Consider the following 16663-nt stretch of genomic DNA (forward strand, 5'->3'; position numbering starts at 1 on the left):
GAGAAAGCCTTTTACTCTGATGTTTTTATCAAATTCTAGTTGGTATTTTACAAAGCAGTCCAGTTCAAAGCAAACTTTCTGCAACAATCTCCTGGCGTGGCTTTGACATATATGGCTACTTAAATGTTTCCGGTTTTTAGAAATAATTAAGGCTTTATTACATGGCTTGTCTGACCTGGTTGGGTAATCTACAAAGAATGAATAAAGCCATGGAGCTGGTTCATCTGCAAACTGCAGTGATAAACGCTGGTACAGATTGTGCTGTCTACTTTGAGTAACTGCACTACTCTTCTGGGCAAATATCACCATTGATTTCACTTTAGGGTTGGATGACCAAAGTAATCAACCAAGTTTGACATTGAAATGGTGTTGGATTTTTCCACACTTGCTGTGTGTATAATATTTTAATTCCTGAACATGCCCTGTGGAAACCATGAGACCTAGAACTGGCCAGGAAATCATACTCTTGTTTCATCCCACCATAAATACTGAAATCAAATTACTTTTTTTTGAGTTTTCTTAAGAATTTTCAACTAATTTCAGAATAATTATTTTTATTAGGTTCTTTATTAAGTTTATTTTTTTTTTAAGTTCTTTTATTACTGAGTGGACTTTTATTATTTGGAGTAGCACAGGGCTGTGTCAGTCTGAGTAAAAGAAAACATAGCTACTAGTACTGCTGCAAGATATATACTGAATGCTTGAAATAAAGCAAGGAACTCTGCCTCATGTTTCACCACACGTGGTAGATTCAAGTAGATGAGGCAAATTTTTACTTTAAAATTTTTACTTTATGTAGTATTGCTGTAAATGGGAAAAAAAGTACTGTCATGAATGGCTACATTTTGGCTAATGTTTAGGATAAATATAATGTGCTTGGTTGGAATCCTGTGTCTTGGAGGGTGCTTTGTTTTCTCACTTGCACCTTGCCTTATTGGTAGTCCCAAGCCAATAGAGGACATTTGTATTGCATCCTGCAGCATACAAAGGTTCAAGTGAACTTGCTGATGCTGTTGGTTCCTGCAGTCAACATAGACCCAAATGAGTGTAATTTTTATTGACACAAAGCTGAACTTCAGCTTGAAAAACACAAAGCAGGCATGGCCATGAGGAGATTGTCTGGGCTACCAAATGAGCCCTTCTGCCCCCAGGCACAGTATACATCATAGAGTCACAGAATCATAGAATGGTTTGGGTTGGACACTTGGACATATTTAGGTCTTCCTAAGTAGTGAAGTAAAATTTTGAAGTAATTTCCTAATGAGATCCAACAATTTCTGTTTGAATAACAAGACCTGTTTCAGCCTTGAGAGCTGTTAGAAATCCAGTGTGCTAATTTGACTATGAATTTTGGGGGATGTCTGGAAAAAAATAATAATTGTCATGTTAAATATGTTTGATTTTTATTATTTGCAGGGAAACGTCACCTTTTCCTGCTCAGAACCACAAATTGTTCCTATCACCTTTGTTAGTGCCAGTCGAAGCTACTTGCTACTGCCTGGCACTCCTCAAATTGATGGTTTGTCAGTCAGCTTTCAATTTCGAACTTGGAATAAAGATGGCTTACTTCTCTTCACTGAATTGTCTGAAAATTCAGGACCTCTCTTGGTTTACCTTCATGGTGGGAGATTGACACTACTTATTCAGAAAGAGACGAAGAACCCAGTGGAAATCAGTGAAGGTACTTCAGTTTTATTTACCCTTATCTGTCCCCCGTTAAAAAACAAAGGTCCAACCCCACAGGATGAAAGGATGATGATATAAGGAAGCACATAATCTTCCTTTCTCTTCAAATTTTCTCTTGCTTTCCAGTGATAGAACTACTTTGTGCAGCTTCAGGTAGGTCTCAGCATGAAATACAGACATCCTCAGATCTCCAGACTCGGTGTATCTGACAGGTCAACTTCTGTGTTTTTAAACAGTCAAGCTAGGTTAGCCTCAATCAGGTCATAGGAAAAGCTTCTTTCCCATCCTCAAGCTTGGCTTAAGTCATCTAGGAGCCAGTGCAACCACTGCCCCATTCTCCAGCACGAGTTAAGGCAGCATCAGAGCTGATTTTCCTCCTCTGACTGTAGCTTTACATTCTCCCTTTACGCAGTGCTCAGAAGAGGGACTGGCCATGGGCTTCCTCTCCACACACTCCCTCACTGCCTCCTTAACCAGTTTGCAAGTTGCTTTGTGCACCTGGCCAGATGCTAAAGGTGAAATGGGGTTGCCTCTCTGACCTAAAATTCAGGGGGAAATAACTTGTAAACACTTACCAGAACAGCTATTCATTACCTCCCAGAGACAACAAGGAAACAATTTCAATCTGTAAAAAGGAGGCAGGACCAGAGTGGCTTAACTGCAATTCCAGTCTGACCTATATGAGCCATGTTGGCCTCCCAGACAGATTTTCCTAGGGCTCTTGCTGCTATTCAGCCATCCTAGGTGGGAGACTGGTAAATAAATTTTTCACCTGTGTTGATTACCTGGGTTCCAAAAGTGGATGAATAATACACTAGTGGAACCTGCGTGTAACTAACTACTACTACTACTAATAATAATAATGTTATTTTCTAAAAAAGAAACTGTTTTAAAATATGTAATATTAAATTATTCCCAGTACAGACTAAAAGAGGGCAAACGTGTCTATTAAAAGAAGCAAAGATAAAATCTGACATAATTGGCAAAGCAGAGCTGTTCCTTGTGTGGCTTTCAGTCCCCTTTTTGATAGAAAATGAGGCAGCCTTGCATCTATCCCTGTTTGCGTAGATTGCTACAGCATTAACTTGCAGCAATTGAATGTGGAAACCTGAGTTTCCAGCCTTTATTGCAGTCCTAATGGAATTGTTGACAAAGCTGAGACAATGTCAATATTTGGTTGGATGTGTTTTTATGTAGTTCTAAAATCATGAACCTAAGCCCAGCCTTTGTTCTGTCCAAAACATTGCTAAACTGCCTGCTTACACATGGAAATAGGCAGAAGTTGCAAGTGCCATATTCTGCAGATGTCAGGTACTTACAATAAACGTATGATTGCTCAAGAATGGACCTATTTTTGCCCTAAATGAGGCCTATTTTATTTTGACATATTTTCAAACTTAAACAACATATTTCGCCTCAAAATGGACTCGTTCTAGTTGAAAAATCATCAGTCTTCAGATTTTGCTGAGAAGCCAGCCTTTTATTCTATAGAAATTGTGCCATTGCTGTGGAAATTGTTTCATTTCCAAATTCCTAAGGAAATGGCTTTTCATACACATAACACCCACAATTTTTTAATTTTGTTTTGAACTGTTCTCACACCTCTTTGTGCCACTAAGTGCTGGTTTGATTCTTCTGAAAGCTACATTAAAAAAAATATTCCATTAGGGAGGGGAGTAAATAGTAGTCTGTGCCTGGTCTTGGTGACTCCAGTTTGATGGTATTTTGAGCTGTAATTAGGTTAGTTTTGATCTGGGCTACTGTGTGTGAGCTCAGAACCTTGCCCACTGATTTCCATAGCTGTCAGAATAGAGAATGCAGTTTCTTTGTAGCTGTGCTGTGCTATTTCATGAGCATGAGATGCAACAGATTTTCAGAAGAGGGAAAGGAAAGGTTATTTTCCACTTTGGACAAGTGGAGGAAGTGGCTCTTTCCAGTACCATAATCTCTCACTTACCTTCGTAGGTTCCTGGTCAGAGCAACAATTCCAGCTCTCACAAGCCCCATATGTAAATCTAATGTAGAAATATAGAAAGGTTTCTATATATCCATCAGCAAGGCTGTGTGCAAACTTAATGCTGAAGAGTTTTAAGAAATGCAAATCCTATTGGTATGTACTAGAGTTTGTCAGATTTCATGTTGGATCCTGAGAACAGGGTATGAGCATCTCATTGAACCTAGTCCTCTGCAATCTCAGGTGTGTGTTTAGTACCAGAAGCTCAACATGGATCTTCTCTGAATGCTCCTGTGAGATTAAAGCATTTTCCAAAAGACTTAAAGTAAGACATAAACACCCACAAAATGTTAATAGCGTGTGACCAGAAAGGCAAAGAGCCCTCCTAGCTCACTGAGTTCCTGCAGTATCAGAAACAGGTTGGATTAAAATGTGAGACAACATATTTAAATACCTTCAAAATCTTTCCCTGTCTTGAGCCTTTTCTTCTATGCACATTTTTTTTCCAGTGGTAATGAGTTGTTTTCAGCTGCCAGTTCTCCCTCTTTTGGTTGAACTGCATATTTGTGGTCACAAGCTGGAAATAAAATGAGGTTTATAGTTTGTCTTCTCACAGTTGTCTTCTGCCCCACTTTTTTTCACTCTTTGTACTTGTTTTTTGCTAGGCACCAATCTCCATGATGGGCTTTGGCATTCTGTTAACATCAATGCCAGAAGACACCGCATTACCCTGACTCTAGATAACAACGCTGCCACTGCCAGCCATGCAACCACTGTCTCAAGGATCTATTCTGGGAGCAGCTACTATTTTGGAGGTGGGTTGTTTCAGGCAGATGCAGGCTGGGTTTTCATGGTGCAGATCCTCAGATGCTCACCACTGATGTCTCCACAGCTGCACTTTGTTTGCAGCTAAGAGCAGATAACTGGTTTTAGACCTCCTATTGAGCTGCAGTGCATATAGCACTGTGGTAAGATTAAAGGGTCTTGGTCAACCCTGACAGAAAGAAGGAGCAAAACTGCTAACAGAACAGCAAAAGTGGACTACTTGTAGTGGTAGCCAATGGGTACCTACATCTAGCTGGAAAAACATTCAAAAGTACAAAGCTGTATTAGCCACAAGTGTTTTTTCCCAGTTAAAAGGCCTGAGGACTTACTAGTATCATTAATATTCCTGTAGATATCACTGTCCTGATTGGGTTCAGTGACTTTAAACTTCAGAACTTAATTGACATATGGCTGAGATCTACAAAGGTATTTAGGTACTGTGCTCTTGCAGAAATGAATGTAGATTTAGCTCAATTTTGAAAATGGGAAGAACAGGGTTGAAAAATACTACCTTCTGCTTTTTGGAGTGGAAACATTAATTTAGATAAAGGGAGTGTCATCAACTGTCTTTTTATCTAATATATTTCTGTGTAGTGCTTACTGCAGTGAGTTTCTTCTGATCTCGATGAACCCTCTGGTTACAACACTAAGTGAGGGTGCACAGGAGGCTTTGGATCTCAGAGCTGGCCAAATACTGAGGAAGCTTAGATGAATAGGTTAGGTTTGGGTTTTTTGCTTGTAGTCCACATGATTTCATCCTTTTACTCTGTGGATTGCCTCAGCAGCAGAATTTAACCCATAATGATTTTACAATTTGCACAGCTTTTTCATGGAGGTCTGTTGCTATCAATAGTGGATTTTAAAGAAGGTGGAAAAAAACACATATTGATTGTGCTTAAAACATGTGAAAATCACGTACTCTGATGTTTCCAGTGCCACATCTCTCTTTTTTTTTTCCTTTAAAAAACATAATTTTTCATACTGAAGGGTTTGTAACAGACAAGGTTGTATAGTGCAAGGAATGAAAATACTTGGGAAGCCCAGCAGAAATAGATGAACATGCCAATATTCTTCTCTGCCTCTTCTCTTTTTCCCACAGGGTGTCCTGACAATTTCACTGATTCCCAATGTTTAAATCCTGTTACTGCTTTTCAAGGCTGTATGAGGCTCATCTTTATTGATAACCAGCCCAAGGACCTCATTTTAGTTCAGCAAGGCTCCCTGGGGAATTTTAGTGATTTACACATTGATCTGTGTGGCATCAAAGACAGGTAATTATTGTTTCCTCCTTCTCATATTTGTTCTTTTTTTTTTTCATCTTAGTGGTTTATAAATGCTGGTTGCATTAAGTGAAAATTCTAATCTGCTGACATTATGGATATTAGGCATAATGGAGCTACTAATAGAAAATATTACAGCAGAGATAGGAGGACTGAAGGGGAAATGGTTTCAATTACATGAGGCTCTCTTCAAATTGACTTGTAGGAAATAGAGTATGCAAATTCAATCAAACTACAGATTGGTGAAAGGATTAAATTTTATGCATAAACAACATTTGATTGCTTTGAAGTTTTAGAGGGGTATGAAAGAGAGGAAAAAATATTTGATTTATGAGAACATGTCATCTCTTTAGTATACTAGCTGGTTTTGCTTAAGTGTAGATCATTTACAATTTTTCTTGTTGGCCATTACAGCTCAGCATATTTATAATGAAGGTATGGTACACCTCATGTCACATACTGCCCATTCAGTAGGACAATATAATGATGAAATGTCTGTATCTACACACTGCAACACACTGGTGTGTCTCTACACACCAGTTTAAAACCAGATCTGAAATCCCTCCTGAGCTGAAACATGACAGGAAACACAAATTTTCTTATAAAGAGTAGAGAGCAAATAAGCAACCACCATTTTTTTAAGCATTTCATTGCTCCCTGTGGATTTTTAGTATCTAAATATTTCTGAATTAGTACTTTAAACGTATACTTTAAAGTTAGTATGTGTAATAACAGACTCTGATTTTGTTTGGTTTTTTTATCTAGTTAAGTTCTGAAAATGGCACTGGAACTGCTGCAAGTTTCATACGCTGCAGATAGTTAAGGGAGTAGGAAGGACATTTTGGAAATGCATTAGGAAGCTTAAGCATCTAATGTGGTTTGTTTTCAGATATGTTGCTTAGACAGAAGGACATAAAGGCCAATATCCATTGCAGTTTATTGTAGGGAGGTATCAACATGCTGGAGCTGCAGTCCTTTGAAATTTGGCAAAACCTCTGTTATGCGAGACCTTTGTGCTCATCTTTGTATGTTCATGTTTGTTAACTTGTACAGAGAAAATACTGACTCTGATGACCAAACCTGTTCCCATGTTTAATGATAACTCAATTCAGAGCCATATAAATTTCATGCTTGGTGTGCATGAAATGGTAGAGAGAATTGGTAAGATGCAGCTGATTCAACAAAAGAAAGTAAAATGTAAAATTTCCTGAGAATCAAGAAAAAGAAAGTATTTTGGTGTTTCATTGGAAAAACTGATCATTTAAGATTGAGTGGACAGTTTAAATGCAACTTGTCTATTAGTGTATAAAGGAGAATTCTTCTGTTATGATAGAGGTGCTTTGTGGGACATCTCCAGTGCCTTCCCTGTCACCAGTGTGTGACAAAGTAAATCTGTGGTACTACTGAAAATGTCTTCCTCATCTTCAGAATCTTATTGATGACAAGCATCATTTTGTGATCATACAAAAAAATTACCTAGGGAAAGGATTCATACATCATAAGAATGGTGGCACTTTACATAATCATTGTGTTGAATATATCACACAACTAAGCAAAGGTGATACAATAGATTGTGAAGATTAAAGCACTCTATTTCAGTGTGCTTCTGTGAACAGCCTTAAATTTATGTGTCCGTACTACATGATCTACATAGATCAATAGCAGATATGATCTATAGTACATAGAGAAGTAGATAGTAGATAGAGAGAAGTATAGTATATAGTATAGATAGTAGTATAGTAGATAGAGAGATTTCTGTGATGTGGGGAAGAGTTGGGCTGAAGTTCAGAAGTCCTCCTCACCACATGAGGGCACAAGCCTCAGCTGTGCCATGGAGATGACAACTTTCTCCTTCACTGCAGCACCCATCACTCTCTCCCCATCTGGCAACTCCAACAGCTGCTGAAGCTGTTTTGCAGGAAAGAATGAAGGTGGTTTTTGTTTGGTTTTTTTTGGTTTTTTTGTCCTAATCATATTACACAGTCTACACATCTGGGACATAATCTTGAGAGAGGTTAAATTTACAGAGTTGATTTCAGGAAGTTACAAAAGTTGTTTGAAAACTCACAGGGTGAAGTGTATTGCTTGTACATTTCTGAAGTCAAGAGTTGTCTTAGCAGCAAGGCACTGTTGTCAAGAGGGATGGAATTCAAATAAAATAAGGACAATACAGACAAGAAACAAATTGTTTGTAATTTTGCCAACATGATTTATCTTAATCTAGGGAAAAATCCTGATTGTTCCTGATTGATCCTAATCTCGGAAACAAGAAAACATCCGGACTGAATTCCTTTTGAGTGTTTCTGAAAAATTTTGGTGCTGCAAGCCTTATAGTGTGGCTTAATCAGGCACAACAGACTATAGATAGAAAATTTGGGAAAACATGCGGTGGGTTGACCCTGGCTGGATGCCAGGTGCCCACCAGAGCTGATTTATCACTCCCTCTCCTCATCTGGACAGAAGAGAGAAAATAAAACAAAAGACTAATGGGTTGAGATAAGGACAAGGAGTTATAATTCACTAATTATAACTGTCGTGGGCAAAACAGATGACTTGGGGAAAAGTTAATTTAATTTATTACCAATCAAAGTCAAAGTAGGATAATGAGAAATGAAAACAATCTGAAAATTATTTCCCTCCACCCCTCCATTCTTCCTGAGCTTAAATTTAAACCAAATTTCTCTACCTCCTCACTGCTAGCGGTGCAGGGGGATGGGGAATGGGGGCTGTGATGAGTTCATCACATGTTGCTTCTGCCACGCCTCCCTGCTTTAGGTGGAGGACTCCTCGCAGTCTTTCCCAGCTCCAGCATGGGCTCCCTCCCACTGGAGAGACTCCTGCACAAATTTCTGCAGCCCCGTCCCTCCCACGGGCTGCAGTTCTTCACAAGCTGTTGCAGTGTGGGTCCCTTCTATGGGATGTGGTCCTTCAGGAATAGACTGCTCCAGCATGGGTCCCCCAGAGGGTCACAAGTCCTACCAGCAAACCTGCTCCAGTCTCTGTCCTTTCTACATGGGTTCACAAGTACTTCCAGGAGCCTGCTCAAGTGTGGACTTCCCATGGGGTTGCAGCCTCCTTCAGATATCCACTTGCTCCTTCCTGATCTCCTCCCCCTACTTCACTCACCTTGCTGTCTGCAGAGTTGTTTCTCTCACATACTTTCAGCCCTCTCTTGAGCTGCAGTTTCTATTGTGTAGGCTTTTTCCCCCTTAACTGTGTTACTGTGGAGGCACTACCACCTTTGCTGATGTTCTTGGCCTTGGATGGTGGTGGGTCCATCTTGAAGCCAGCTTGCATTGGCTTTATGAGACATAGAGAAAGCTTCTAGCAGCTTCTCACAGAAAAGCCACCTTTGTAGTCCCCATCTGCGAAAATCTTGACATGCAAACCCAATGCAGTACAGATGTGAATTCAGATCTAAAGACTCTATTGCTGCCTGGTCTGTATGGTGAAAACACTTTAGAGTGGTTTCTAATGTTGTTCAAATTGGTTCACTGCACAAAATGATGCTTCTAGTTACTTGAGTTCAAGCAGTCACCATAGGTCAGCTGGTACTCTATATCACAGCAGCTCTGGACTGTAGGAAAGGTGGGGTCTGGCTCCAGGCATGCAGTACCCAGCTACTCAGTCTCTCTAAATAAGGACTGTTAAAACTGTGTAAAAGTATCTTCTTCCAGAAATGTGATCTCCCTTTTCCTAATTATAAGATTTATTGCTGTGTGCACTGTAAAGCACGTGTTTCTGTAATTTTAACGCATGGGGGAGTTATGTAGCTTAATTAACATGCAAATGGGACATTTGTCTTAGTTATCTAAGGAAAAAACCTCTTTTGAGGAGTATGCCTCTATTTAGAAAGCAGTTTATTTGTTAGAGGCTCATGGTCCAAGTTCATTCAGACCTGTGCCCTGGAAGGCAGTGGTTAGGCAGCTCACTGCAACTGCTGTCTGCTCTTAAGAAGAAAATTGATGACTTTGTTTTGAAAAAGGACAAACTGGGGCTCCTTTTGAGGATGGCAGTATGTTTTTGAGAGAGAATCTAGTCACCTAAGTGCATTATACACAAATTACAAACCTAGTCTAGTGGAAGGTGTCCCTTCCCATGACAGGGGAGTTGGAACTGGCTGAGTCTTTAAGGTTCTCTCTAACCCAAACCATTCTGTGATTCTATAATATTTAAAAGGAAGTGGATTTCATCCATTTTTGTACATCTTTGTTGTTGCCTTTTTAGGATTGCTGGATGCTTAGAAGTGCAGGTGCATGTCAGTGGGTGTTTGGCTCTATAGTGGATAATTAATCCAGAATATACAGTTTCTTACAGTGTGCTGGAATTTCTCCTTTTTGGTACGGTGAGAGAGAACAAAGTAACATGGCAGAAATGTCTGGAAGCGAAGGTGCCATGAGGTCCTTGAATTCAGAGACTTTTCTGGGAGAGAGTTATCTCTGGGTATCACTGCAGTCATTTACAGCAAAACATATACTATGTTGACCCTCTCTCACCAAAGTCCAACTGGCACAGACCCAAACAAATAAATGCAGACTCCCTTTGAATTTCTTTTCAGTTCAGAGTCATATAGATTAAGTTCACAGCTACGGGGACCGTAACAGCCCTGACTCCTGGTGTTTTGCACTGTGTTTTTTGGGAAGGAAGGCATCTTCTAAAAGCTTTCATGGGTATTCCTGAGAATCAAGAAAGTCTAATGAGAACAGAATACTTTTTGTCTTTGGCCCTTAATCCGTAGGGAGGATGACAATTGTCAAGGGATGGGGAGGTAGAAAGCCACATAAAAAATTAATTTACTTCTCATAGACACTTCAAGTCAGAAGAGGTTCACTAAGTCTCTAGCTTTAAGTGTATGGCTAGGCTCCCTGTCCTTCATGCACAGGTAGTATGTTACTACCTTTACAGACACAATCTGTAAAGACTTTTCTGATTACTTCTGGTTTAGAGGGAAAAAAAAACAAACCACAGAAACAAACAAAGAAAAAAACTCCCCAAACCCACAAAAGGATGTCTTTTTCCTAATGGTGTCTTCACTGACACATTTCCCTCAGTATTTTACAGTGTTTGCAAAGACTTCCTGACCCTCTTCAAACAGCCTCCAGGAAATGGGTTAGGAATGTGGTTGCAGAAACTTCTCACTCAGCAGGGTAAGAAATCACAGCTACATCTAGTGCAGCAGCCAGCTGGGCACTGTGGCTTGTGTAGAGCTCTTCTATCAACATACTCAGAGCCCAAACTTTTCTGAGTGGCTCTGTTTATATGGAAAGACACAAAATAGGACTAGAAAACATCCTCTGCTGAGAAAGATTAAGGTCTGGCTCTTTAAACAGAAACGAGATTGCTGATGGGAGGCAGCATAATGGTCTTAAGGTGCTGAAACACTGCTGCAGCACAGAAGGGAATATTGCCTTTTCTGACCAGGATGTATAGGAGAGCAGCTATGGCATAAACTGCCTGAGGAGGCTGTCAAGTCTCTTTCACTGGAAGGCTTTCAGAATAAATTAGATGGGTCTGTGAGAAATAACAAACAGAGGTACAGGTGATCCTGCCTTGGGGTATGAGGATGGACTAAGTGATCTTCTGAGTTCCCTCCAGCTCCTGTGCATTACTATTGCATTGACTCAGGCTTCTCCTCCAGCTGGAACAACTGTGTCTTGTTCTTGTGTTAGGGCTTCTGAAATACCATCAAGAGTAACACTGTTTAAGAAAAAACCAAAAATCAAATAAACAAACAAAAACCCCAACAAAACAAAAAGAAAAGGTCTGGGAAATATCTTTCAGGATTTCAGCTCAGAATTTCTCACACATTTGGTAGGAAGCTGATTTGGTAGATGTATCTCTCAGATGCTCTAAGGCAGTTCTGTGTCAGGAATTAGCTATCCCATAGGTATAGTTTGGCAGTTGTATTTTGTTGTTCTTTTATAAATAGAAAAGTATATATAAAGTTTGGAGTGTAGGGAAATGGAAGAGAAGGAACAACACTTTGTACTCATTTGTCACTTCCATGACTTATCTTTTAGTTCAAACAATGCATTATTTATTTTTACAACTGCAGGATGAAGTTCTGTGATTGAAGAATTTATTGCCCTGTTTTTCTTGGAATTTCTTCTTTGCAGATTTCATGATGTCTGAAATGATAGTTCAGCTCAGGCTGTATGGTTGTTTTTTTTTTTCTGAAAGCTAGCTTGATTCCCTTCTGTTTGGCTATCTTCATGAGATTCTGTGACTTCTTGTATTTGAGGTGTCTGTCTTTCAGATGTGGTCAAAATGGGTAAGAAGTTTCAAAACACGTAAGAGGAGATAGGCAAAGAGGCACTGGATAACTATGGGAACATCTTTTCCATAGTAAATAAAACCAACAACTGTGTGTTGATCCCTTCAAAACTTCTATTTCAATAGCTAGAAGATGAAATGCAAATCTAGTTGGCTGTATTCAGTGACCTCAGCTTTGGCCTGACCAGCCCTTTCCAAGAAGGACATCTTCTCTGAGCCACTCGGAGGTGGTGCTCTCTGCAGTTCTGACTATAAGAGTCTGTAATTCAGAGCTCATGGTGGTTTCTAAAACTGACACTCTTCTTTTGTGTGTCATGAACTGTTCTTTACAAGGAGAGATTAAATAGGCTAGGACTCTTCAGTCTGCAGAACAGAGAGCTAGGCAAGGCTGTGCAATGAGGAGCAGCATGAAGGAGATGAATTATAAACGAGAATTTGCTATTTCTCTCAAATTCTGATCCTACACAGCATTAAATTGGATGCTGTTAAATGTTGTAGAGGTCAAATATAAAGAAGCCAGTACAGCATACATGAACCCATAAGCCACAGATTGCTGGAAGCTGGCAAAGTTTTCAGTGATATGCTCTTATTTCATCAGCACCACGTTATCAGAGTAAAGAAATTGGAGGAGAGGCACTGTTAATCTGAAGGGAAGTCTGGAGGGAGGTGGTCATCTTGATACTAGGAAACTCATGTTCCTCACTGTTTTTTTTAAAAACATCCTTTTCATTGTGGGCATGTCTTTGTACCTTTTGTTCAAAAATATATATTTTGTCATAGCTGTGCTAATCTCAAAATATGTTTGAATCTGTGTATTTTGCTAAATACTAATTCTTTCTGCACTGTCTTTTCCTATGTGGCATGGGGATAGTGAGGGTATGGGTCTGTCTGTGTGTGGGCAAACAATGGAAGGCACAGCCTGCGGGAAATTCAGGCAGCCTCTCATTTAAAAATAAATGAAATGGGTAGGAAAACAAATATGCAGATGCTGAGAATTTGGCCACAGTATTGAGAAGCTCTGGGATTTCCCATTCAGTAATTGGCTGAAATGCCAGATTGTGGGAGTAGAAATACCAGCTTCAGTCCTGAAGCAGAATTGGTTGTTTGCTGTGGTTGGCATCATGTTCAGAGAAGAGATGCAGGAATGTGGGCTCAAGAGATACTGCAGCTCAAGAGTTGCCATGGATATTAGGAAAATGTGCCAGAAAATCATTAAACCTCAGTCCAGAAACACTGTGGATTTCCATCCTTTCATCATACGGCACAGATGCTCCCTTTGGGCTGAGCAAGCTTCTCTACTCTTACAGCAGATGGACCCTTTGGAATACAGCAGCAAGGACTGTGGTGTTGTCTGCAGCCTGAAGGCATGGGTTGATTAATCTCATCCACTTCTTGTATACTGTGAGAAAAATTGTTTTGCAGAGTTAGTCATAGAGAAGAAAATTCCATTTCCAGGAGTTCTTATACTGTGTCTATACAAACAGGTAAGGTCTGGTGTGGCTTCCCCTACCAGCTCCTCCAGAAGAACTTAGGAGGCATTGCACTCGGAATAGCTTGTGCCAAACAGCTGCTGTAAGGGGAAAGGCTTTTGAGGCACATCCTTAAATGTGTCGCATCCTTCTGAGATTAATGGTTAACAAACCAAACAAACAAACCATGACATTGCTTACATAAATGCTTTTGAACTCCTCATCCCCATTCTCAAGAATGAGGCAAACTGTTAAGGAGCCTCATTTCATATCATTCTGGTATGTGATGAAGTACCTTGAAACTATTGACTTTTTGGTAGTAAAGTTTATCTGGACAGAAACGGCCAAGGAAGATGCAGAAGCATGGTGTTATACACCCTTTGTTATATTGTAAGTTTTACATACCATTTATGCTTGTGTGTATGAGACAAAGTAGCCTTGGGAATAAGAAGGCCATTTATATGTTGAACCTGTCATTATTCATGCATGAGCTATGAGGGCAGTCAGAGCCTGCTTTCCTTCAGGCTCAGATTCCCATGAATGCATAGATAAATGTATGCATTTCTCTACCTGTCTACAACTGCTAGGATTCTTACGTCTGATTGCTGCAGTTCATGTTGATTTTGTGCTGATGAAGCTTTGACTGAATTGTCCTATTTTTACTTGGCTGGCACCCTGCCCTCACTATAGCAAATACTGACTGTACTTGTCAAGGACAACTCTGGGAACTTCAGTTCCTTTAAGTGACCCTGGGGGAGGGAGAAAGGAAATACATTAAAAAAAGAAAAAAAATCATGTTGAACGTTGAATCCACCTTGGCAGATGGACAGATGGTGCATCTGGCAGGATATACTGGGAATTCCAGAGATCTGCAATGAGGAACCCAAACTTGACCTCAGGTATTTTCTTATGAATCTTGGCAGCGTTTCTTCTCTGTAGTATCAGCAGGCAGGCACAAGCACATACTGATATTGCTCTCCTTATTAAAACAAGATTCATCTGCATATTCCAGTTCTCCTAGCAAATACAAATAGATAAAGCAGCATGTGGTATACATAATAATCACTGTGATGGGATTGGCATTAACAGCTTTTACCTCATTAGGGGGAAGCATACTGAGTTGATTCATGAGTTTGCTTCCCTGTACTACTCAAGTTAGAGAGAACAAACAGAATCTTCAGTCCTTATAATTTTATTCCTACCCATGTATTATCTGTGAAAATTCTTCATAACATTGTCTAAACAAATTAGCTCTAAGTGCTCTTTTTTCTTGCTAAATAGAGCTGACCTTTTAAATCGTGTTTCATACCTACTTCCTTTGTAGATTCCATTAGATTTTACTATCAGTTTTTACTTCGAAGAAATAATTATAATTTTTTACTTTTTCCTCCTTTCCTTTTAGTACTGAACTTAACATTGCTTCATCTGTTGTACTGCCAAAATGGGCCTTTGGGAAATTAATTACTATCGCAGGTGAAGGGTGTTAGGATAAATCTGATGAAAGCACAGACTCCTTTTGCATTTCCCAAATCTCTAAGATTTAATGTATGCCCTGCAGCAGAAGCCAAACTTTGTATGATATTTTTCTCTTTCCCCAAGGTTGGCCATGCAAACAAGAAAATATCCTGGCTAATTATGCCCAGTGAGTTTTAATTTTATTTATTACAGTCCCAGACTGGATTGAAAAAGCAAACACTTAATATTACATTCACACACACATAAATACCTGCAGTGCAGAGAAGGACTTTAAAAAAAAAAAAAACCACCCCAAAAAAACAGAAAACAAAATCCAGACAATTTGGCATCCATTCTTTTGATACTGTGGAAGAGGGAAAATAGCCTAAATCCAAACTATTTTGCTTGGCAGGGAGGAAAAGGTGAAAAAGGTATCTAAATGACATAATCCCTTGTAAAGATCAATAGACTGTGGGAGAAAGAGTATTAGAAATAGAGAAATACATGATGCTCTGTGGGAGTGAAGAAAATCTTGGGTACTTCCTACAAGTAAGCACCTACATCACAAATCAGACATGCTAACCAATATAGTTAAGCCATTGCAGGTAGCTTATTTTGGCGTGTGAATCTTGGAAAACCCCTCAGTACCACCCAAGCTTTAAGGTGGAAGGGCGGGATGCAGAAAAACTGAGGAAGATTTAAAAAACCCAAACGCCACAGGCACTAAAACCTGGCTATCAGCATTAAAATCACCACAGTTCTGAAGACCATCCCCATATCTTCTCATATTTATTGTAATATTTCAGCTTAGCCAGATCATGCATGTAGTGGCAGAGCTTTTCTCTCTGGCAGCTTAAGGGCTGACTGACAATGAAGTGTAATAAAACTACAGAGAATCTCCTGCTCTTGGGTTGGTATGTGAGCTTTGCACTGTGAGAGGAGCTTTGTCTGTCGAAATACTGTCTTTCTGAGAAAAACAGAGACGTTCTTCAGATTCATCTGCTGCACTCAAATCACCTCATCTGAACTGGAGACAGATCATATTTTTATTTAGTTTTGTTCTTTTCCATATATGTTTGCTCATGAAAATGGTGCTGAATTCAAATTTCATGTACCTGATGCCATTACATTGTAACTAACAGCCATGATGATCTGGCCCTTAGAAAAAGCTGTTTGGGAAATGCTGGGAAAGGTAGCTACAGAACTGGTTTGAGCAGGGTGAACTCATTCCTACGACTGCAATGAATTGTATGTGTGGAAAGATGCTGGAGTTGGAGATAGCCTTTTGTCTTTGATACAGAGTGGAAGCGCTTCCCACTAGTGTTGGAGAAGAAGGTTGCCCTGAATGAGACCCCTGTGGAGGAAGAAGGCAGGTTGAAGATTGGTAAAGGGCTAAGTAAGTGATTTTTGGAGACTGACTTAAGTGTGGAACGAGTTTCTGGGGGTACCTGAATCATGTTCACCCCCACTGCTATTCCTTTAGATTCAAAATTCAGGGCATGTGCAACCTCATGGTAACTTAAATGCAAACTGTGAGGATGCATCTAGGATATAGTATCCTGTCTTTGTTTGTTTGATTATTGCAGATAAATTTTCTGCTTTTTCTTTGTGAAATGATTAATTCTAAATGGAACAGCTGTCTGTAGAGGGTGGTTTATTTGTTTCCCTTTTTTCATTTTAAAATTTATTTATATAAAATCCTGTTGGCTGATTCTAAGCCA

General features: G+C 39.6%; 1 protein-coding gene across 1 annotated transcript in view; it reads left to right on the forward strand.

Moving 5' to 3' along the window:
* CNTNAP5 (contactin associated protein like 5) overlaps positions 1 to 16663 on the forward strand; it is a 263642-nt gene that overhangs the window by 139262 nt on the left and 107717 nt on the right. The window contains exons 10-12 of the mRNA XM_030454114.1: positions 1417 to 1681; positions 4306 to 4455; positions 5565 to 5736. Of these exons, the coding sequence (XP_030309974.1) occupies positions 1417 to 1681; positions 4306 to 4455; positions 5565 to 5736 (587 nt within the window). The remainder of the gene's footprint in view (positions 1 to 1416; positions 1682 to 4305; positions 4456 to 5564; positions 5737 to 16663) is intronic.

This window comes from Calypte anna, chromosome 7 (assembly GCF_003957555.1).
Source record: "Calypte anna isolate BGI_N300 chromosome 7, bCalAnn1_v1.p, whole genome shotgun sequence".
In the NCBI taxonomy this organism is placed as follows: domain Eukaryota; kingdom Metazoa; phylum Chordata; class Aves; order Apodiformes; family Trochilidae; genus Calypte; species Calypte anna.